This window comes from Ruditapes philippinarum, unplaced genomic scaffold (genome assembly GCF_026571515.1).
Source record: "Ruditapes philippinarum isolate M1 unplaced genomic scaffold, ASM2657151v2 ctg683_1_1_1_1, whole genome shotgun sequence".
Lineage (NCBI taxonomy): Eukaryota > Metazoa > Mollusca > Bivalvia > Venerida > Veneridae > Ruditapes > Ruditapes philippinarum.
In genome coordinates, this window is record NW_026861864.1 from 42,349 (window position 1) to 68,048 (window position 25,700).

General features: G+C 31.5%; 2 protein-coding genes across 3 annotated transcripts; one reads left to right on the forward strand and one right to left on the reverse strand.

Moving 5' to 3' along the window:
• Positions 1-7,516: 7,516 nt before the first annotated feature.
• Positions 7,517-20,134, forward strand: LOC132717160 (uncharacterized). Of its 2 annotated transcripts, XM_060700568.1 has the most exons (6): positions 7,517-7,676; positions 9,505-9,559; positions 12,931-13,004; positions 15,216-15,625; positions 16,066-16,325; positions 17,562-20,134. In XM_060700568.1, exons 3-6 carry the CDS (start codon positions 12,991-12,993, stop codon positions 17,658-17,660), a joined length of 783 nt encoding a protein of 260 aa, XP_060556551.1. In that variant the 5' UTR covers positions 7,517-7,676; positions 9,505-9,559; positions 12,931-12,990; the 3' UTR covers positions 17,661-20,134. The 2 variants fall into 2 exon arrangements, with proteins under 2 accessions (XP_060556551.1, XP_060556552.1); XM_060700569.1 differs by lacking the exon at positions 12,931-13,004.
• A 1,817-nt stretch (positions 20,135-21,951) lies between these two features.
• LOC132717152 (apolipoprotein D-like) lies at positions 21,952-24,436 on the reverse strand. The gene is made up of 4 exons (XM_060700559.1): positions 24,277-24,436; positions 23,173-23,297; positions 22,820-22,908; positions 21,952-22,292 (listed from the first exon to the last, which is right to left on the reverse strand). Exons 1-4 carry the CDS (start codon positions 24,391-24,393, stop codon positions 22,057-22,059), a joined length of 567 nt encoding a protein of 188 aa, XP_060556542.1. The 5' UTR covers positions 24,394-24,436; the 3' UTR covers positions 21,952-22,056.
• Between the last annotated feature and the right edge of the window lie 1,264 nt (positions 24,437-25,700).

Consider the following 25,700-nt stretch of genomic DNA (forward strand, 5'->3'; position numbering starts at 1 on the left):
TGTAGGTATTATCTTATATATTTAGGTAGATTCTCTTGCACTCCTTTGTTTATTAGTCAGGAAATTTGAAGCAATGGACACAATACTAAAAATCTGAAATTTAATTGAATATTCATGATTTGAAGTTGTAGAGTATGAATTAAAAATCTATGAAAAGTTCATCAATAATTAAGATAAGCTTAATTGTTCTTTACTATAATTAACAATTTTATGTAAAGTTTTTAGGCTTGATTATACATCTATTTATTGATATTTCATCTAGATGTGTCCCTTTAATTCAGTTTATATGTAAATTTTTGACATCCTGTATATAATGAATATATTCTGTGTACATGTAAATTTCACCATGTCTGTTTAGGAAGTGAAGTTTATATTGCATAAGTGTGAACTTTGAATGTTGTAATAGAAAAATTATTAGCATGCAATTTAGATTGTCTTTGCAGATTGGATAAAATATCTCTGAACAAATTTTAGATTTAGTAATAATATATTTTTAAGGTTTAATAGTGTTATATGATAAATTAAGGCCTATTGCATTGAAATAAAAACGTTTCACAAGAGTGTATAAAAGCAACAAGAAATACTTGCATACAAATTTAAATTTTATCTATTAGTCACAGCAGTAGCAACGACTTTGAAATGACGTACTTAAACTTACTAAGTTGATAAAAGCATAAATTCTTGGTTTTAACAGAACTACTGTGTATGGGTTTTACTTCATGTTTGCCACATATTAACAGATATTGTTGGTAATGTTAAATTTGAAGTGGAACCCGCATACATTTAAAACGTGATGAAAAATGCAGCGTTTCTAACTTTCTTATTTACAGATGGAAATGGTGACATTTTATTGTGTACAAGAAAGATTTAACGCAAAGTTGTTTGAAAAAAGTGCAAATATGTTTGCCATATATGACAGTGAAAAAGAAAAACGTTTTTACATTGTTTCTTTTCTTTCTTTTATTAATGGAGAGAATTGGTAGTTCCACATAGTGATATGATAATGGTCCATCGAAGTATATTTGAAATGCCAAAGAAATGTATGACATCATTATTGTGATATTTTCATGTTTATAATTGATATGAATTTAGCGAGTGCGCTTACATCACTTCATAGGTAATATAATGCTTTTTTTTACAATGTTTTCCTTTTCGTATCATCAAAATCACCTTGGAAACACAAAATATTTGCATACACTGACTCCTTGAAATGTTTGTGAACTAAAATGTCAGATAATTGGCTGTTGATAATACAAAATTATTTAAAACTTAAGTGTTTTGAGACCTGTGCATTAAGTTGGTTGATTTGAGGGATTGTGGTTGTTAAATGTGTATTAAGATTTGATGTAAGAATGCATTTGTGCAAAACTTTTATGCAGTATATGTCATATGTGTTTGTGTATATTGATTTTTAAGTTTCATGTGTAATACAGGCAAGTTGTAGAATGTTGTATACAGAACTGTGTACACAAAGGCTCCTCTACCATATAGTTTGCCATAACAGTCTGAAAATAACCATTAATTTTCCTCAGTGCTAAATTAAAAAGTTTCCCCTTAAAGTTCTGTAGGTCATTTTGTGTTATATATATATATATTTACCATACATGTATAATATTAAGTTGAAAGCGGATCTTTAATTAGTCTTTGTTAAAACGCTGTATCTTTACTTAGCTTGTTGTTTTATTGTGAAAATGATTCCCACTTTACTGCAATAAAGACATTAATGTTAAACATTTGTTGTTGTTGTTTTCTACCCAATATAAGAATTTCATCATCATTGAATAATGATAACATTAACAGAAGTATTAAGGTTCAGGATAATCTTTAAGCATCAGGAGATTCTTCAATTCAAACCTTTCGTTGGCATCTATTTGAAGTACTCTTAAACTTAAAACTGGTGAACTAATGAAGCAATGTATATCCCTTCTTAAAAGCTTTCAAAAATATCGTTAAAACAGATACATGTATGTTTGAAAGAGCCTTGCACAGCTACAATCTTTTTCATTTTGAACTAGCTGATGTATCACAAAGTACAAAAATATAATTTTCATTTTCTAAATCGGTTATTCACATAAACTTAGTTCCATTTAGGAATCGCTGCTAACATAAAAAACTTCCAACATCTTTTGTTCTGAACATAATTTAGTTGTCCGCCGTGAAACTTTACAGCATAATCTGTTTTGTAACCTGCTCAACAACCAATGTTATGTTTTCCAATCCAAACCCATTTACTTCTATGTATGCACTTGGGCGTGTCACTAATTGCTAGGACGTGAGAGCCTTCTCCTTGAATATGATGAGCAGGGGCTGCATAGACAAGTGTTAACATCGCTGAATTCGTACCATTTGATCATCTTTTCTCACCGGGTTGATAACACCGGGACAAAAGTATTTTAAGTCCCAGGTTCAAACGAAAATGTTGCTTTCACCACGTGCATCGCTACCGAGTCGACAGCTTTTATTCTTGTTCAACATAACATTTTGTAACAAATATATATGCGTTTAGGGTTGAATCCAGTTAATACGCAGATGTTTACAATACTTTTAAAAAGTACTTAATTTACATGTATATGGCGGACATCTTCAAAATGACAGAGGCTTAATTATATAAAGCTTTATGTAAATAATTAGGCCGCGAGCGTATTTTCCAACGGCGTATACCTCAATTTTTTAACTATCATTTCAACACGTGCACCTTTGGGCGAATATACGTGCATTTAACTTGTGAAATTTTTGACAATCAGTGAATTAACATAATATTACGTGACCGTGACCTATACTGAGTATAGCCATTTTCATGTACATGTATGCAAAAGTATGCGGGGTTTTCTTTCTACAAATCATCTATTTTTGCATAAATAAAATAGATTATAAAATTCATGTTATTGGTAACAAACGTTTCAACTCATTGAATTTTTTTTTAGAAAAAAAAGCGGACCTTCGTTACAAAAACAATTCAACGCATTTGAAATTTGATGCCACATCCAATGTGGGCCTAGTCCATGTCAAAGAGACGCCGAGATAATTTTGGACGGGCGCTGTCTTTTTCCAATGAGAAATAAAGTTTCCTTTTAAAAGGAAAGGCTTGCACAGTTGTGCCTTCATCCCAACCCTTTAAAATTGTTTTTTTTTTTTTTCAATTTATTATCACATTTTTTTTTTTTGAATTACGGTATTTGTATATCATATTTAGTTGGTTTTTTTTTTTTTTTGGAAAACCGAATATTTTTTGTCAATCTATTCTCTATTGTATAAAACTAATAAAAAAATGATCAATCGTAAAAATACTAACGTGATACTGAAGGAAAACAAGTGTGCACATTTCATTTCCCCTTTTTCACAGCGAAATCATTCCTTTGCTTTATAGACAAGTAAATGCACTAAAATACTTTTACTTTTACGTGGTACCAATTAATAAGCATGTATCAACTCAAACTCCTCGCAGCGGTTACTTCCCCTGATCTGTACAGTAACCACTGCCACCACAAGTAAATTCGGTCGAATATAGCCGAATATATTTTTTTCACTTTTAATTTTAAAATAGAATACTTTATATCATTTTAGTTTTCTTTCGTTAAATAGTTATGCTTAATGTACAAGAATGTAAAAAAATATATGCATAAAAATTATTTTGTAAACATAACGAAATATATTTTCACTGTGACACCGTATGTATAGTAAACAATGGCAAAATTTAGACATTTATTGAACGATAGCGCAAAAGATTTGACCCGGCACTTGTTTTAAAGTTTAAACAAATTGTGTGTTTTGAACATATTTTGTCTGGTAAGAATGTAATTATAAATCTGCCAGTTTGATATGGGGTCCTTGGCGTTCTGAAACTGGCCGCCATGTTTTTGTCACATGATACAACTATCGTCACGTGATTTCAGTGGTGGCAGTGGTTAAAGTAGCAAAGCGTGACGTAACCGCTGTAAGGAGTTTGGTATCAACTATGTTACACGATCACAAATAGACGATTCAGCACGTGGCAAGGTTAATGATATGCATGGGCTATTTTTAGATTACCTGACCAAGAAGTTGAATTGCGTTCAGTAGATCTAAATATAACTCGGTCATGCGTGATTTGGTAAGCAGGACCACCCTTTGAACTACAGTCACCATTCTCTATTGTATAAAACTAATACAGACAAAAAACAATTATAAAAGAAACAAACTTTTGCGTCTTGAAAAACAATTGAAACGGAACAATTTCGTTTATAATTTATTACGGTTTAAACCGATAAATCAAGTAAAAATAGAAATCCTATTTATATAAACAATCTAGTTGGGATTACCGAAGTAACTAAAATAGCTTAGATTTCCGTAATATTACTTCGTCTGATTCCGCAGTATGACAGAATCGCCCGAATTGTCACGATTGCAATCGGAACTACATCGGCTATTATCATTAATCCGAAGACTGACGGAAAAGGCCGAAAAGTTGCGATTGGCACGATTGCTGCTGGTTTTCCGTTCAATCATGCACCAACAGATGTAAGCAGGAAACCACCTAACCGGAACAAGTTTTCATATGAAATGGCTTGCAGCCGTGGCTGCAAGCCAAAAAGTATGTAAAATGGGTCAAACCGTTCACGCCGAATTAATTAGGCTAATGTTGGACATAGTATATTACATTGTGTGCGATATTAAACCTAAACTGTTTTTTTTTTTTTCAGATTTGATCCACTGATAAAGTTAACCAATTACTGCATGAGCATTTTGTGAAAAATGGCTGCTTTCATTAAAAAGCCTCCTGTTACAAGTTCAAATTGCTGTGAAACTATAAAAGATGCTTCAATATTCATCAAACTATGTTAAATTTACTTGAATGACAACTTTTGTAGCAGGTCTTTATACAGTTTATACAGAATTTTTTTTAGTTCGACTGTGTAGGAAGCTATACACTCATTCTCACTTAAGTACGACATTCCATGTCTTCAATGTTCTATGAAAATTTGTGGAGATATATAAGCCCGAACATTCTTGTAAAATGTTTGAACAATTGGTACTACATCAAAGATTTAATTTGAGCGCAAGTTTACTAGCCTATTGGTTTGATTTTGCTAGTGACAATCGCTTTTGCAAGGAAGGGGTACGAAAAACAGCCTGTCTTCAACTAAATCGAAGTATGTTTCATTGCATGTGTCTTCGTTCATAAAGTCGTGGTTAACAGTAAACACAGCTTATTTTCGTTATTCTATTGCAGATTTTGACATATAAAACTGTTTTTGATATTACGAAAATTAATTTTCTCAAAATCAAATTTGAATTGCTTGTCTTCAAAGTCGAAATCATTTACGAGTCTTAATTGCAAAACAATGTTAATTACACATGGTAACTTATAAATGGTTATTTCAATAGCAATATTAAGTCTACAGTAATATAGTCCACATAAAATATGAAGATTAAGAGTATCTGTGTACCCATTTTGTTAAGGATTTCACGTTAATTTGGATTTCACAAGCGTAATTTTTAGAAAACCATTTACGAGGCTCATCAATACCATGCGTTTTGCAATATATTTTCAATTATTTCATTGTTATAATACTACAGATATCTAGAGTGGATACTTGTCTTGCTTATATTCTATCATTCATGTAAACCATTCCACAATTTCTCATAAAATTCCCTTGTCAATCTAAATGTTCAACATTTACGAGCCTATCATTTACGGGACTCCCCCTCTTTCAAATTCTCTTGTGATTTATTCTGCTAGATTTGTTGAATTATTTCAACTTGTTAATAGACGTTGGTATTGTTGGAATAGTATTCTTCCACGAAAACAAAGAAGTATCCATGTTTTTTAAACATACGCATCTGAAATGTGTTTTTCACTTGCAGATAGCTTCTAAAAATCATAATTTTGATATTGAAATTGGTATTCAGACGTTTTGACTATTATAGAGTTCAATGGATACTTACTTTCATATACGAATACATTCAAACTTATACTTCAATCACAAAAATGAAGAAAACGTGAAAACAGGCGTGTCCCGTATCTGGCTGAACTGTCCCGTAAATGGTTAAATTAATTTTTGAATATTCATTCGAGTAATAGGAAATTTTGAGTCCACGCTTATCAATGAAAACGCAATAATATTGGAGTATCTTGTATTAATTGTAAGATAGAAGGTTCTTTGGAGCAGATATAGTGAGAACTAACTATTATTTGTCTTTAATTAAATACATTCTGAAAATTTTATAACATTTTCATAGATGTTTCTGTTAAATGGACAATGACTTTTCATGCATCTTGATATAAAATATTTTAGTTTATATAGATACTTAATATCTGTTTAAACAAACATTCTGTACATTGTTTTGCAGTTCAATTATAAGATAATGGTAATAAGATTGACTTGTCCCGTAAGTGGCCAGAGCGAAAGAAAATTATAAAACAGTGATTTTCTCAATGAAAGTGATATTTATATGAGAAAAAATATTTGTTTTGATTCGTACTATTGTTTTCGTTTACGCTTACTTGGATTTTATGCAAATCTAGCAATTTTGTTGAACTTCTAAGACCATTTATACGATCTTTTACTCATTTTTTTACTATTTTCAGTTAAATTGTTTAAATATTGTTAATATGGCCCAACCTTGCCAAAAGAATATCTGCTCCATTTCATAAATAAATTTTAGTTAATCTTCAATCATTATAAATATATAATTCAAAGTATTTACATTTCTTTCTGTCAATCCATAGCATCTGGAGACTGGGTCACTAACGGGACAATTAAAAAATCATTTACGAGTCCTCAATAAATTGTCAATATATGAGATGACGTAGATTATTTCACATTTGACAATTGAATAATAAATAAGTAAGTACTTTCAAGAAATCATCAGTAATTTTCACATTTTCTTACTCGTCCATTGTATGGATCTGTGGATTTTGTAAGGTTATTCATTTTGAAAATGAGATTTAAGCATATTCGATATGAAATGCATTTCCATGAGTTGTTTTTAAAAAGATGTATTTTTTGTCAGTTCAACGATTGATTCTCATTTCCAGATGTTCATATAAATAGATGATAGAAAGTTTATTTAAAGAGACAAAATAAAATCGCCATACCATATGCACAAATTTAAGGACCAGTGTCTCGAAAATGACGAAATTTATTTTCTGGTTCTATCTAGAAAACCTGTCATAGGGAAAAATCTAGGACATCTGTACTGGTAATATTTTATATTTAAGATGTCGAGATACTTATAATTTTGGAATGGAATAAAATTTTAATATACAAGAAAGTTCATTTTTCAGTTCTAGAATTTATGAAATGTCGTACTTAAGTGAGAATGAGTGTATAAGCTTATATCTAGAACTTTGAACTGATATTCCACAGCATTAGTAGTTTGTTGAATGGGTATTCTATATAATGCTTCCATATTCACGATGAAGTCTAGTTAACGTTTTAGAAAGTTGTCTACATGATTTCACTGTCATGTGCAAAAATCATTTCTTTTTTAAATGACTGGATGACGACAACAATATTGTACATTCTTCATTTCTAATTTTGCCATTACCGGAAATTAGATGCAGTCGCCCGGATGTAATTAAAAATTGCTTTGTGCGATATAGAGAGAAAAAAATCAAGAGATACATACTATTTACCGTTCCTGTGTAAATATAACTTTGTAAATGTAATACGAATGATCAATTCTCTCGATTGGTAATAACTATTTTTATTTTCTGTTTATTTTATTTTCAGTGAAAATTAACGATCGACGGCTCAAATTATCATTTCTAGTTCGGTACGAAATTTGTTTTGCAGTGCTTTTGCGGCATGACAAACAGCAAGGTTGAAATCTATCATAACATTCAAAATGTTTTTGAAGTTCGAGTCCTTATTTTACGTATTGGTTATTTGAAGTTTTTCGAAGGATGAACAGAGCGTGAGGCCCGAATATTTGTTTATTTCATCAACCATGACTAGGGCATTTTCACTGCCTGTAATGGCACCTTTTCAGAAATAATAAAGATGTCATTGAAATAATTGTTGCTACACTTCCTTATGCCTTCAAAAAACTGATTTTCATTATATCAACACATTAGGAGGTCAGTCAGATGCTGGTCTGAATTTAGATTTTCCTAAGCTTGCGATTTTCTATTTTTCACACATATGCTTACAATTTTCATTTCATATAAACATGTATAGCTAAAGAACTAAACTGCAAATTTTAGAATTAGATAATACTCCACAAGATTAATATTTTCTCTTTTTCATTAGGAAGTGTAACCTAGAGTAATTTTACCTTAAAATGACTTTGCAGCAGTCAACTGATATCATCTAGTTGTTTATTGCCTTAATTAACAGAAAGCTGTCCCTATAGATAGCTTCTGCTATGTACCGTTGCTTGTTAGATTTAATTTAAATTGAAAATTTTATAAAAGGTGTGAATAAATTTCATTCTTAGTTGTTGCAATTTGATTTCAGGTTTTGGAAATTGGAAAAAAAAATCTTTAAATATGTTCAGTAATAGGTTGATGGAATGAAGATGATTTAAAGGTGTCTGTTAGAAAATAAATGGCATAAATTTTTAGCTCGACTATTCGATAAGAATAAGTAGAGCTATTGCAGTCACCCGAGCGTCGGCGTCGGCGTAACCACTTTGGTTAAAGTTTTTGTAATAGTTCAAATATTTTCAAAGTCCATTGACATATGGCTTTGAAACTTTGCACACTTGTTCACCATCATGACCCCAACCTGTAGACAGGAGGAGGTAACTCTATCAAGCATTTTGACAGAATTATGCCCCTTTTTCGACTTAGAATTTACGTTAAAGTTTTTGTAATAGTTCAAATATTTTCAAAGTCCATTGACATATGGCTTTGAAACTTTGCACACTTGTTCAACATCATGACCCCAACCTGTAAACAGGAGGAGGTAACTCTATCAAGCATTTTGACAGAATTATGCCCCTTTTTCGACTTAGAATTTACGTTAAAGTTTTTGTAATAGTTCAAATATTTTCAAAGTCCATTGACATATGGCTTTGAAACTTTGCACACTTGTTCACCATCATGACCCCAACCTCTAAACAGGAGGAGGTAACTCTATCAAGCATTTTGACAGAATTATACCCCTTTTTCGACTTAGAATTAACGTTAAAGTTTTTGTAATAGTTCAAATATTTTCAAAGTCCATTGACATATGGCTTTGAAACTTTGCACACTTGTTCACCATCATGACCCCAACCTGTAAACAGGAGGAGGTAACTGTATCAGGCATTTTTTTTACTATCAAGCACTAAGAATAGTCGAGCGTTGCTGTCCTACCGACAGCTCTTGTTTGCTGTTGTGAAGCTGGATTTTGGAATTCTGAAGGGGCCTTCTCAAAATTGTAAAGTGACCTTATTTCAATCTCAAATAGTATATAAAAAACTCTTGCACGTAAAATGTTGTTTGTTGTGAAATTATAAATCATTGATTTATCAGGTAGCAGAGTACTAATACATGTAAGTGCAAATTATAGAAAGAATTATTTTCCTGTTTTACAGATTTATTGTGTTTGAGAAGGCTTGTGTGGTCTTGGTGTTCATGCTTTCACTAGAGGTAAGTAGGAGTGTAAGTAGAAAGTTCAGTCAGATAATGTATTAAAAAAAAACAAAAAAATTGACATATTATTAATGTCATAGTATATTAATGCTTTAAAAAACACAAAAAAAACCATCTGATTGTTTTTGCTTTATTGTTGATAATTTTTTCCAACTAGAATATAAGTTTTCAGATGATATTTGAATTTGTTTTAAAAGAAGCTTAAAGTTATTACACAGATCGGGTGAAATTGATAATCATGTAGAAAATGTGTTTACTAAATGATTTTGATTATAGAATATGAAACATTTCTATAGTCTTTACAGGATGAAAAACATAGAATTTAATTTTCCCAATTGTTGAAAATGAATACATTTACAGGATTTTGTTACCATTCTTTGTGTATGCGATCTGAGTAATTAGTAGTTAAGTCAACAAAGAATGAAATTATCCTTTACATTTGAGGCAGGAAATGTCTTGGAGAAATCGCTATCATTTTTGGGAAAGTTTGATTCTATGTTTAGTTTGATTTTTTTCTTCTTGAGATTTGGTTTGACATTTTGATGTAGTGTATACAGTATTAGCACTGAAGACTTGATTGTATATTAATATTTGTTCACAAGTACTATTCTTGTATCTTGTATCAGAAGTAGAAATATCACCTCTGGAGAAATGGCCGATTGATCATGCTTGTGGCCCAATCAATGTCTTTATAAATTCATTATATGTATTTGTTAAAGTAAAAAATCTTTCAAGAATAATCTATATTTCAAAATAAATGCATTGCTATGTTATTGATAATGATTATTATCATTCAAAATAAATGCTATGTATGTTTACCATAAACTAAAGCAAGTTTTTTAGCATTTTACTTAAAACTTTCATTGAACATTAGGATACGAACATGATCAAGTAAGCCTATGTTTTGCATTCAACAGTTTTCTATGTTACATTGGGTTAGAGTTTCAATTTTTTCATTGCATGATACATCCACATATCATGTTTGTTACAACTTACAGCATCTCGATTGATCTGTCAGCATATATCAGGACTGATTGCACTGATGAGTCAGAAATGATCAGCTAGCAAATCATGACAGATGCAATTTCTGTCTCAGAACTTTTCATCTCTCTTTTTTTTTTTCATTGATGAAAGCTTTTTCACAGTACGTTTTACTTAACTGTTCACATCACTGGCATTTTTTTAATTCTGTATGAATTTTGAACTTGTGTCATCTTCATATGAGATTTTTCTTTATATATTGTGAATAAACTTAAGAAAGAGATTACAAAATGTATGTATGTTTGTTTTATATTACACAACTGTATGTATTGGGACTTTCTGATAAAACTCTGTTTTATTGACATTATTTTATGTTGAATGCAATGAAAAGTTCTTTGACAATAAACACTGTTTAAACAATTTGGAAACTTCAGATAATTTTAACAAAATATTGGTTTATTGGCTATGTTTTACTGTTGCATTTTTATTTCGAAATGATTCAAATGATGGATAATACATGCTTTACCAAATTTTACTTTAAGCCATGTATGTTTTTTTATCTGAAGTTTTCAAATACTGTAATTGTTTCAAAACAACTTCCTTCTTTTGACAATGGTTTTCAACTTGTAACTGGTATCTTAGTATCTTTACATGACATGTGAACAATGCCGCATTCAGAATGTAAATAACACACTTGTATCAGCTTTGAATTGTGAGAAGGAAGATGATTTGAGCAGAGGTTACTTCCCTTGTTTAATATCATTTAGTGGGAGGTAACCTTATTGTGTAATCCAGGTTATCTGCCCTTGCTGTAGTAAGATAAGTCTTAATCCTGTATTATTCAGCTTTCTACCTGCTTCTTTCCAAGCTATTATGTAGATCTTGCAATAATTAATTGCCAGCAGTATATGCTTGTGGTTTAAAAGAAATTTCTAATTAAGAGATAGGCTTTACTTATTCAGTAAATGATAAGTTTGTATATGCTGCTTTATTACGTAAATTAAGATTATTGAAATACTCTATTACAATTTGAAGATTTTTAACAGCGAAAGAACGTAAACAGAACATTTATTGTCTATGAACATTTTTTTATAAGCAAGTTCTATTGTTTTTAAGTTTTTAAATGAGTATAAATAAAAGATTGATAAGTTTTTTACCTGCTTTAATGTTTTTCTACCTTTTCTACTTACACTATATAGTATAGATATTCAGATATATTTAAGAAAGAGGAAGAAATTACTGGTGTCATATAACTGATCTGATTTTTGCAATCTTTGACTTGAAATAAAAAGCAAAATGGCTTGATATATGGATGAAGTAATTTGTTAAGTAAGTGAAAGCAGTGCAATAGAAGCAACACTTCTATGACACAAGTAATTTCAACTCTTGGCCAGTAAAAGGAATTGTAAATCATTTACAGGTGTAATGAGATAAATTGGTTCCTTTGATTAAACCAACTGTTATAAAAATCATGTAAATTGTAATTATGTCATATTGACATTTAGACAAAACGTAAAGTGTCAAGAGTTCAGGAGTTTTAAAACTTTTAGGAAAGAAAAAAAACTCTCCCCCCCCCCCCCCCCCAAAAAAAAAGAAAAGAAAACAACAAAAAACAATGCCAAAACAGATATCTAAATCTAAATGTACACATATTGTTTAGTTTTGAATCATGACAGCCTGTAAATGAGGAACACATTGCCTTGTTTTAGAGATTACAATACTTTCATTTGTATGCATCATTCTTATATCTGTATATACCCTAGATGTGAAGTTTTTATATATATTCCGAGTTTTACTTTGCATGTTTTTCTAGATAATGGATAAGGTTTATCAGATAAAATAACTGATCACAATAAACTGAATTGTTCACTACCTCATCCTGTTTTATATCATAATTTGATTAAGTACATAAGTTTTACTTTTGTGTTATATTTAGATTGAATTTAGGGTTAGATAATAATTATTATAAGTAAGTTTTACTGATTTCCTGTTTTCATTGTATGAATAAAAAGCATATACCGGTACATTGTATTTGATATTTATTACTATAATTAAGAATAAAAAAAGAAATACTGATAAAAATGGAATTTATAGTATGTTTAAAAATGACATGTCAGTTTCATATTATGATTTAATTAATTTATAATTAAATTTCTTTAATTTTAATTAATAATTAATTTATGTAAATGTTGTTGAGAAAATAATGTTAACAATAAATTAATTAAATCAGCTCATTTCAGGCTAAACAAAATTGTGTGTATATGTGATATTTTTGACTGTGAACTTACTGTTATTTTGGTCAGTTTTGTATCTGAGTTAGTTAGTATATTTAAAACATTTTTCACTAGGTTATGATATTGTACGATGATTTTATTCCAATAATCCAGGCGGTATACATAATCCATACACACGAGAAATAGAAGGTCAAGAAGAAAACGAGTACCCTGATGTCATACCCAAGGCAAGTTTGACCAACCTTGATAAAAACAAAAAAATGACTCGCCTTTTTATACATTATTCTACTGGTAAACTCTGGGACATACTTTCTTAAAACATAACAATTATCAGGGTCTTTATTAATGATTTACTGGTGTTAAGTATGAAAAGTCGGCTTGGACGCTTCTTTCGTTTAATGACCAAGAGATAAAATTCTGCCCAAAATAGGCAACCTTTCTTGTAATTGAGTAATCTTTGGGTCTAGGATATTAAATAAAATGTTCAAAGAAATAAAGACTCAACAAATTCTAAGTTAATATACATATCGGGTAGAACAATAAAATACGAAAGTACAAAAACTTCATCGAAGAGTTGATGCTGGGGTGAGTATACATTCAAAGTTCTGAATTTTCTTTTATAAGTAGGAGTATAAAGATAAATAATTTGTGCTTTCGATAACTTCATCATTTTACAATGTTTCTTTAAGAGAAATGAAAGGATATCTGAGTTAAGAGTTGTAGTTTACCTTCTTAATTGAAAATTAAGTTAAACAGTTCCGTTATAGTGTTCTGTAGTAAGGATATGCATATGAGTGGCAAATTTTGCGTGTTTCCAATATGTGGTTTTAATTCAAGTATACTGTATGCTATAGTTTCTTTTTACTATATTATTTTGCTATTATATATTTTATTTAGAAAAAGTATACCCTTTTTTTCTAATTAAATAAAAGATTTCATGCAAACAAGTTTGAGGTGGGGTGGGGAGGGGGGCGGGACAGGGAGAGATTCAATCGAAAAAAATAAAATAACTTTCGGAAAATGTTTGGAGCTTTTAAGGTTATGATAGGATGTGTGGAATAATGAGGGCATACTTGTGTAGTGCTGTTCATATAGCTTGTATCGCTTATTTTTGTCCAGTATTCTGCACTGTGTTTCTACGTATCCCTGTTTTTTACTTAATAACATTATGATAAGAAATCAACCTTTCTAACATAGTGAAATACAGGCAACTGCTTCAGTATTACTTTAGGCTGAAAACTTTGATTTTAGGATCAGAGAGATATTTTATAGTTTTTCAGTCACGTTTTATAGATTTTTAGTCACAGATGTTGGAATTAATGTTTGGAAACTATAATGAAGAAATATTCCATAGATTTGGCAATCTTCAGTCTTATATGCAATTTAGCGGAAAAAAAAGTAACAAAAACAAAAAGTAAAACTAAGAATTTATGAAAAAATAAGAAAAAACAGATGAGCAATAAAGCATATATAAATTATTAAATACTGAGATCAAGAATTTCCTGTATTTCACGAAGCAGATTTATTTGTTTATACACCACTGTCCATCACCTCATATCATCATGACCACTAGACTCACTTTCTCTATGTAGTTATTGTATAGTCTCTGTGTGAGTGTAGTCTTTGTGTAGTCGTGTTTATATGTCACTGTCACCCGTGTATTCAGCATGAACATGACATATCCCACATCAGCTCAAAAACACATAGGTCGTTTAAAGTATGAATTCATTGAAATCAATGTTATATTCTTACAGTTTTAGCAATTTGTGATATCCCTCCAAGATATTCCACTTATGTTTAGAGAAGTGGCTTTACTTTAGAGAACTTGAGATTAAATGTATCTTGAGTTGTAAAATATGAAAGGAGCTACAAAATCTTGAAATGTAGTTACACATTGTTATGTATTACCAAGAAAAACCATAATGTTGAGGATAGAAATTACCGTAGCCAGTTGTCTTCTCAATTAAAATGTATTAATTTGTTTACCATTGTTTAAATGATACTTGGATATAAATTTCCATTGATGAAGAACCATGTTTAAACAAATGGAAAGCAGGGTTGCCAAAAAAAAAAAAAAAAATGCGTAATTTGAGCTGGTATAGGATCCTTGTGTAGTTTGTAAGAAAGTGATTGAGTTCTTACAGGTTACATGACTGTTTAGTTGTGGTGTTGGTTTTGCTTTTTATTTATGCATGCTTCTTTTTTCTTGAATATAACATAGCATGCTTTTTATTATATCTATGTATTTGTTTTAATAATCAGTGTAGTAGATACAGTAAATGGCATTATAATATACTGGAGAGGTGTTGATAAGTAGTTTGCTTTTCTAATGCAGATGTGAATTAAAAAAAAAAAAACAGGATGAAATATATTTTGTTTCAGCTTTAATTTTTTTATGGTCTTCAGGTATTTACTGTATATTTTTATACATATTTCAGTCAAAATCGTTTGCCATATGGCATGACAACCGTGCAACCTATTCCAGGCGTGCCTGGAATGACTGGGTATGCAATGACTGGAATGCCAGGTATGACCCCTGTCCAGGTGGCTGGAGTTTCGAGGGTACCTAATGGGATGAGCAGCATGTATCAGTCAGAGAAATCAGCGGGTCTCTACCCAGGTGCGAATCCAAGTTATCAGAGTCTTGCACAGCAAGGTTTTCTGGCCCAGTCTGGCTCTCTCGGCCAGACAGGATCGCTAGGTCAGCCTGGAGCAGCTTTCTATGGAACGTGTAATCAGCATCCTACATATCTGCCAGTGTCGAGTCCATCTTCGCAGCAACGATACATGGTATCTGCTGGTTACCCTGGTGCTGGTTCCCTTGTGTCATCTCCTTCAATGGTTCCTGGTAAATATATAGTTTCCTATTCCATTCAGATAGAGGCTGTCATTGATTCAAACTGAGGCATATAAATGCTACATCAATATCTGATATGAAATGATTGATATATTCTGTATTTATTTATTGATATTCTTCTTACATACCTATATGTAAGTTATTATAGCTCATTTAAGCACAAAGTACTTAGATGTTAGTTTTTGTAATAGCATGATGTCCCTTTAAATTCTCTTAAGAATTTGACCCAATTATCTACATTTGCATTAAAAAAATCATGACCTTTTTCTTCATTTCAAGACCTTAAATGAATTATTTAAATTATTGATTGTTTTGTATCTTAACATGAATAAAGAAAATATGATTAATACAATGACATTGTTAATGCATGTATTTCAACGTCAGATCTAAACTTGACATTAAAATTAATGTACATGCATTGTATATTTTAGCTGGTGCTGCAGCAGGGTACCCTCTGACGGTAGGAGCAGGATATTCCCTATCAGCCCAACAATCTTCTCTAGCACAGCCTGTTCCAGTAGCTGTGACATCCCTATCATCGGCAGCCCAGTCACAGTACCCTACATATATAAGTTCACAGTTTACTCCTCTACAGATAAGTCCCTCACAGAACCCATACGCTGCCTCGGCAACTGGACATCCACTGTATCCAGGCTCTCCATATGCAAGCTTACAAATGGCCGGAGCACAGGTATATTACAGTTGTTTACAGGGTCTTGTAGATAAGATTTGATAAATGAAGGTATATATTGTCATCTTGGTGCAGTTATGGGTTAACTCCTTAAATCATTTAATAAAATAGTTAACCTCTCTAACTGCACTTAATTGAAGATATGTACAGTTTTAATTCAGGGTTCGCACAGGCCATGAAAAGTCCTTGAATTTGGTGGTTAGTCCTTGAAAACTCCTTGAATTTTGTCCAGGGAAAAAGTCCTTGAAAACTCCTTGAATTTTACAGGAAACTTGTGAATTTTGTTCAATAATCCACGAATTCCTCATTAAGTACCGAAAAACGACTATAATTAGTAAAACAGCGGCCAAAAAACAAAAGAAAACTCAAATATACATCAATTTAAAAAAAAAAGACGACTTCGTAACGAGATAGTAAGACGGTACGGAACGGGTATCGGCTTTTTTACACGATTGAAATATTCTTGACGTGTAAATTTCACGGACCAGTTTGGGTTATTCATCAAAAAATGAAGAAGTGTAATTTCTCGCCAAAATGTGTAGAAAAATACCCTTTCATTGAAGAATTCAAGGGTGATTAAAGAAAGGCGATGTGTAGCGCTTGTGATAAGGTTATAGACGTTTCAGGAATGGGTGAAAGCGCTATAAAATCGCACATTAAAGTCAGAAACACAAACAATTCACAACACTCAACAGCGAGAGAATGTAATCAGGATATACAATGTAACTAGCTTCTTCAGTTTAGGTGAAGTACTATCTTGAATAAAGATGGCAATAACAATAATCTGACAATACCACTCCCACCCTCTGAAGCAACTACTGCAAAATCTTGCACACTTAGAAAAAACTTCATAAATTTGATAGTACTTCAACAGGTATTTGCATGTAAAACACTAATTTCATACATTGTCGCCCTTTTACACATATTTGTCTTTAGTGTTTCACATATTTTAGTCCTTGAAATACTTGAAAAAGTCCTTGAAAACTCCTTGAATTTTGTCCTGGATGGTCTGTATGAACCCTGTAATTCAAATATAACTTACTGAGTATATGTTTACAATTTTCATGAACATTTTTGACTATGATATCATGTTTATGTTAAGTAAAAAGAGTCATGGTGATTAAGTTGCTTTATTACCGGTTGCATTTTATTGAAAAACAGACCACCATGTCTATGAAATGAAAAACTCTTAAATGAAATATTTAGTTAATTCTTCTCTTGTTTATTTTAATTCAGATGCCATCTGGACAGATTCCTGTAAGAAGCCCAGCAGGTGGAGGAGCCGGGTTGCCCCTTGGTTACCCTGGAACAGCAGGCTTTTACCCGGCACCTTGAGGTGTATGGGGGTTATTGAAGTGTCATTGAAGAAATACATGCCTTGTGGGAACGACTTAGTGCATATAGTGCTATAGCCATTACCATAGTGATCCATTGTATTCAAAATTGCTGTCTTTTATACTTCGGAGGGAAATATAACTAATTATGTGTCATGTAATAATAACAATAATAATAATTTTGGACTCCATGTACGGTATAATTTATATGTTCATTTTTTTTTCCAAGTGTCAAGAATAACAGAAAGGTAATGGAAATATCTGTTATAGTATATCCAATCATTTTCCTGTATTATCTAAAAAGTTATTTCCTGTATTATCTAAAAAGGTATTTCCTTCTACACAACTAAAAAGATGCCATGTCATGTTCATATATGTTTTTAAAATGAGTATTCAAATATGTTAAGTTAAAGATTAAGATATCAGTTTTTTTTCTAGACTATATGTCCTATAATATTATGGACTTTAAACTGCATATAAAATATTTATTATAATTATTTTAAAAACAAACTAAATTATAGCAACTATACTAGAAGCTTTGCTTTGCTAAAGTACCAATTTCGTAAGAACAGTTACAGACAGTCTTATCTTTGTGCTTGCATTAAATTAAAATGTACTAGTTGTTATAAATGTGATCATATTGGTTTTGAATATTCAGAAGTAGTTGCATCAGCATACAATATTGTTTAGATATATCTTTAAAAAAAACATCTTGAAAAAAAAATTGACTGATAATTCGGACCTGTTTGGTAATAATAGAGAGCAAACTGAATTTCAAAACTTAAATAACTTGATTTTATCTAGTTTAAATTACCAGCCTTCTGATGGCTACTGAATATATATATGATAATATAATCCATGTGACCAGTGCAGACCCAAGGTCAGCATGTTCATTGTCCGCTCTGTTCCCTAATCATTCAGTACTTATTTTATTATGAAATATCCCCTAATAAACTATAAATGGTTTTGTCCAGATTGAGTGATGGACAAGTCCATTTAAGATATATAGCCGGTTTAGGGTTCAATATGGTCATTTAATTAATAGTTTAATCAGCATTAGTCTCATAAACGTGGATTCATACAGAAAAAATGTTGTTATTAAAAGCATATCATAATCAGCTCGATTTAATGATTCGGGGAAACAAATGTTATGAAAAGTTATTTTGTTCATGTGGGATAAATTGAATAATAAGTTGATGTCTGTATAATTTATACTTAATATTAAGGGTAATACCCATGTAGTGTGGTGTTATATAAGCTATGAAAGTGTGTGTAAGCTATGAGCATTGTATTTGTCATTGTTTTGGTGTAATACTGCTTTGAAAAGCATCAAATTGTTTACTTGTTTTCAATAGCTTCTATGAACGACCAAAACAGAAATTGTTGTTGATTATATGACCATTAATAAATTATTTGTCACAAGACATAAGATATATAACCAGAAAACTTTCGCTTATCGTGTGATGATATAACTGTCGGTTCATTCTATCTGAAACCATGGTGATGTAATCTGAAGCTGTCATGTGACCTCATAGTGATGCTTTTCTTTGTGTCCTAGCCGGTTTAGGTTATGTGATCTCTTTCTGAAGTTATCTTTGGTCATGTGACCACACATTAATGCTCTTTTTGATTATGAGACATCAGGCTTCATTTTTCTTATCTCTGTGAAATGATTTAGTCTTGGGTTTGATTTCAAGTGCTGTAAACATAGAATAAATGATTCAACTAAGTATTTATTTATGATTTGACGAAAAACCACAATTTATATAGAGGCCAGTTTAATTCACGAATATTAATTTTGACACTTAATTCAGGGTAATACGAAAATTGATAGATCTGATAAGTCCTTGACATAATATTCGAATTTACTTGTGAACTGTTTTATTCAAAGGGAAAAATATAAGTCTTTGTTGAATGTTAGGCTTTTTGCCAAGTACAAATGTATATTTTCAAGTACAAATGTATATTTTTCATGGTTCAATTTTAATTTCCGTTGATCTGAATGTTTTATGTTTCATGACTTTTGTCATAGTTGTTAGTTTTGTGAGATGGTGTTTTTTTTTCTCGAGTATGTATGGTTTTAAATGAAAAAGGTTTATTGTTTGAAGGATAGATAAGACAATTTCAGATACTACCCCAATTTGTTCAATTGATTCTACGCATTTAACGACAATATCAATTTCATAATAAAGTGTGTTTTCTTTCTTTTTTTTAAAGGTTATGAGAATTTATACAAGTTTATGCAATGGTTTGAGTGATTCCTTTCATCCCATAATGCAGTTCTTTACCTGTGAAATCCTTGAGAATTTTTTTTATATGTGTTCACATATATATTTTCTTCATATTAAAAAAAATGAACAGAAAAAAACATTGTTATTTTTGTTGCATCAACATTTTTTGATATTCTACACTATTGTCATTATTTTGACAACCTTGTTTTATATTTTTGCTTTCAATAAATCATTTTCTATGATAGCCATGTCTTGTTATGATGTAGCTTAAAGCAGCATGCCTCCAGATTCATGCTAGTGTTCTAGAAAATTTTGAAAATGTTTTCTAAAAGTTAACTATTGTGAAGTGAACAAAGAATGTATTTTATACACTGCAAGCAGCACTAACAATCCATGTTATACCCAAAACAGTTAAAAAATACGCAAAAAATAGCCCTTACTGTGTTAGTCACACAATAGAATTGTGTTAATAAATCCTGCCAAATTAGTCAACTTGTGACTAATCATTTAAATCTTGAATCTTTTCTTAAAATATTTTTTCTCAAGTTTGATTTTCTTGAAATAGATTGGCTCATCTGGAGGTATGCAGCTTTAACAATTAACTGAATGATTTAATTTGAAAATCCAAGAGTAAAATGGTTGAGAGGGCAATAGATAGTTCTTGCACAAATGCTAAAAAAGAAAATAGTAACGTGTAAAATCGTACAACCAACAAAGATGAGTAAATGAGCGCTTGCATTGTTCAATAAGTACTAGATGTAAAGTTAAGTTGAAAGAAGTCGATAGTGCTAGAAAGATATAAAGGCAGTAGTAAGAACAGTAAGCTGAAAGAAGACAATATTGTTACAGTTGAGTACACACCTTTAGTCATAAAGAAATACAACCTCTGACAGTTGTCCGGGAATTGATTCTTTGGCCCATTGCTTATTAAGAAACTCTAAGAACAGTAAGAAAATTCACAAAAATATTGACGAGGATAATAAGAGCAGTTAACCCAATAGAAGTCAAAGTTAGAAGGCAGTCATTAAGAAGGCATCAGTAAAACATGTTAAGGTGGCAATAAGGACGAAGGCTGGAGTAACGCAAACATTTAAGGGGGTGGTAAGTACAGTTTGGGACAAGTAAACCATAAAGAAGTAGATGTAACGTAAGATGTGGGGGGATAACAATTATTGGCAGTAAATATGGCAGATTAGAATGAGGACAGTAAGGCGTAAAGACAGTAGTGCCCAATAAAGTGAACAATAGGAACAGAAAGTCGTAAAATAAGGAGTACCTAATAGTAACTAAAAGATGTAAAAGGATGTAAAGAGGTAAATCGATTAAATATTTTGGTGAATGCAAGTCATTTTCACAACTGGACTTGTACCTATTGTCAATAATTCCCTATAATTGCGGATTTTTGTTTTACGAGTATCTTAAAACCCAAAATAATAACCATCAAGTTGACCAAGTCAAGTGGTTCTAATCATCCCCAACATGTTGGGGTTTACACTTAAAGCTGCTTTTTATATTCAAAACTCATTGTAAAGATTTTTGATAGCCAATTGTTGTATTTCTGGTATGGTAAGATATCAGTACTTTATATAAACCATTAGATTATCAATTACTGTTAGTGTAGGATCAAAACTTGTCAATATATAAATGTAGGTGCTTTGGAAGTCCACTTTCAGTTTCAGCTGGTTATCTATTGATGGCACGTAAAGCAATACGAACGACTTCTGGGAACTTGCGAATGAGTAAAATGTGAACACGGCTATATTTTTTTTTATCTTTTTTTAGCTAAGGTGTCTGCCTCTTAACCAATGGATAATTGGTTGAAGACCCACACGGGTAACGATTCTTCATATGACATCATAAAGCTAGTTCCCGGGAGTGGACCCTCAAGTGATTAATATAAGTTGCAAGAACTTGTTTCGCGATCGAGCTTAAATTCATATGTTCCAACCAAACTCATTAAGCTCAAACACAAGATCTTTTAATCAGTATGTAAAGAGGTTAGTGGTGACATCAAATTAACATTACTTATATACCTTCATATAAAAAACTATAACAATATGCTATCATTCTAATATTTTATATAAAAATCAAAGTAACAAATACAAAAAAAGTGGACAAATTTCATTCACATGTAAAAAAAAACAAGACATGTAAACACCAAGTCGATCAAGGATTGTTCGTACATCCCGAACGGTCCTGTACTTTGAAATTACTGGTATCTATTCCGAAAGCTTTAGCCTCGTTGAACAGTTTGGTTTTAACCTCCTCCGTTATATTAGGTTGTCTGGTGAGAATCCATGCAAACTCGTAGTGGGTTATACCCAATACTCCACTGCACGAGTAAATAAAGGTATAATTGTCGTAGTCTGTGTCAAGAACCCAGTAATTACCGTAGGGAGCCACTGAAATGACAGATCAATCAATCAATAAAGGTTTAATGCGTACAATCAAGTACATTGCAGTTCTTATCAATAAGCAAACATTTCCAACGTAATTAATGCTATTATAAATTACACACGTTGAGACAACCACTTTAGCAAGGTCAAATCAGACTCGAAGTTGGTGCGCATTTTTAATTAATTATTTAATTAATTAATTTATTTATTTATTTATTTATTTATTTATTTATTTATTTTTCTATCCATTTATTTTTTTTCTATCTATTTATTTTTCTATCTATTTATTTATTACATGGAAATCTCTTGATTCAATATCTAAAACAGAAAATGTTAACATTTGAAGAGATTAACAAGATAATTTCGTTTGTAAACGGATGCTACACAAAATCATTGACGTTATATTAACGACAAGTCCAAGTATTTTGTAGGATATGGAAAAAATAGGGCAACGAACAATGAAATTACAACCCCCTCCCAAATGAACTGTTCCCAACTTTACTCAGTGTGAATGATACAAACAATATACTTACATGATGAGAATCTCAGTTTAAGTTTGGCGGGGTTGTTTACGGCATCAGGGACAAAAGCGTCACCAACAGCTTGAATGGCTTTTCCGTCCCTGCAATCAGAACATCACATTCTCTTACTAAGTCATTCGATAAATGGTTTTATAAACACATGCTATAAAATGATTCTTCTATATTCAAATGAAGAATTAGACTTATACATTTTTCTCGATATGAGTTAAATTAAAAGAAATTATAATGTACGTTTTATTCAACCACCAGCTAGTATCACACATACTGTTTTCAAATCGTTACAAATGTAATTAGAAGAAGATTTCACAAGTTTATATAAAGTAACATGAAAAAAATATTCATACTTGAATCCACTGTTGACAATTTTGATGTGGCCATCAGGCTTCAGTTCATAATGGGCTTTAGCACATGACTGACCGCTCTCGAAGGCCGCGTAGAATTTGTACACTTCGTACCAGTCCCCTAAATACTGTAAAAAAAAATGAGCCGCGTCATGACAAAACCAACATAATGGGTTTGCGACCAGCATGGATCCAGATCAGCCTGCGCATCCACGCAGTCTGATCAGGATCCATGCTGTTCGCTTACCAACCATATTACATGTAGAGAAACTGATAGCGAAAAGCACGGATCCTGATCTATGCTGGTCGCAAACGCACTATGTTGTTTTGGCGTGACGCGGCTCAAATCAAGTCTATGCTTTGTCCAAGAATCGTCTTTTCGGTTGGGTTCTACGTCGCATCAATACAGTATAGACCATATGCGACTTGCCAGTTTTACTGATGGAGGAAGACCTAAGGTGACCTTTCATGCATTATTTCAGGCACGAACAGAAAGTAGAACCAACGACATTTGGTAATCTAGCTGGATAGCTTCTTCACATAAAATAATCCAATGTCACTGTCGGGATTCGAACCCATAGCGGTGAACTTAACTAAGGACGCCCTGAACACATCGTATTTTAAAGGCCAATTATGCCAAAGTTTGCTTACAATTTCATTTTTCAAAAGCTTTTCATATTTAATATCCCGTTCTAGTTTTCAAATAATTACTTAATTACTGACCAGCTTTTGCTAATGTTTTTTTTAACAATTTATACGATTATAGTGATCTAATATATATGGAAGTCAAATACTATTTTGTTTATATTTTGCTACATTTATGACAAATAATTTCACATTCAGCGTTTTTTCTTCTGAAAAAAAAACACATTAAACATACTTTTAAACCTTGATTTTGACGTTAAAAGCTCGTGTTTGCCCTTTCTTATGAACGACAATTGATTCGTTTCTGAGACATAATGTGCTGTTAATAATTATTGTCGTAAAAATAATCCAAAACATATTAAAATACAAAAAACAACAACCTATGTCACGGTGCCATCACTTTATTTTTAACCAATGAGGAAAAAGTATTAATGTATTAGGAATATCGCTAAACTGACTTACCCTATTTAAAGTGAAATTCTTTTGTGCGTTAACATTTGGGCATCCTCCAGATGAAAACACTTGCGCACTGGAGTAACCGGCAAACAAGAGCAAGCAAGCAAACTGTACGGCGTTCATTGTGATGAGTGTTGTACTGAAGTGATTGCAGCTAGAGTGCGACATTTTTATAAGAACGACGTGTTTCGTAACCATTCCCTGGTAAACAAAACAAAAAACTGTCACACTTACACCTCTCATCTTTACTTAGGCACTAAGTTGGGAGAAGCTAAAATTGAAATTAAAATTTCATAGCATGGTTATGTACCTGATCATTTGTTAATAATCTATGTAAAGTTTATATGGCCCGACTACCTTGATCTAAGATTCTTGGCAGAAGTATTTTTACTACAATACTAATAAATTGGAGGAACACACATCGTCACAAGGTCGGGTTTGACTATCATAATTTATTCCATTAGTTTCGGTTACCAATACCCTTCATAAGGACTTCAAATATAACGTTTGTTTTTTTTTTGTTTAAGGAAATTAAAAGGAAATGCTAAAATAAATAGGCTTATGAAAGATACATTGTGTATTTCATACGTGTTTGTCAATGACTCGTCGCAAACTTATTTTTTGATCACTTTTCAATTTTCGGTCTAAAATTTTCAAACTAAGAAAAATGAATAACCAAAATGTTTTGATTAACCACTGTTCATATTATATTACTATTGAATACCAATTATTACAACTAATTAAACCGATCATAGATTCCATTTATAATTATAGCAGATCATGTTTAAAACTGAAATACAATGTATACATTTTTCATCTTATCAACTCATCTTAAATACATATGTACTTTTATTGTTAGATATATAACATGTCTTCCATATTTACTTTTAATTATAAAATGGACAAACTTTAATATGTGGTCAACATATGAAACACAGAACATAATTCAACGCCAAAGACGAAATTTGAACCCACTTTGCTAAAAAGCAAGCGATTCGAAATCAAAAGCTCTGAATCGAGCTACATTGGAAGTCAATAGCTCTGAATCGTGCTACATTTAAAGTCAACAACTCTTAATCGACCTACGCTTGAACAAAGCATCTCTTAATCGAGCTATATGTACATTTGCAACCAATAGTTCTGACTTGAGCTACACTTGAAGTCAATAGCTCTTAACCGAGCTACACTTGAAGCTTATAGGGCTAAATCGAGCTACATTTGAAGCCAATAGCTCTGATTTGAGCTACACTTGAAGTAAAAAGCTCTTAATGGAGATATCGAGCTACACTTGAAGTCAATAGCGCTAGATCGAGCTACACTTGAAGCTAATAGGGCTGAATTGAGCTATACTTGAAGCCAATAGCTACTGAATCGAGTTACACTTGAATCCAATAGCTCTGAATAGAGCTACACTTAAAACCAATAGCTAC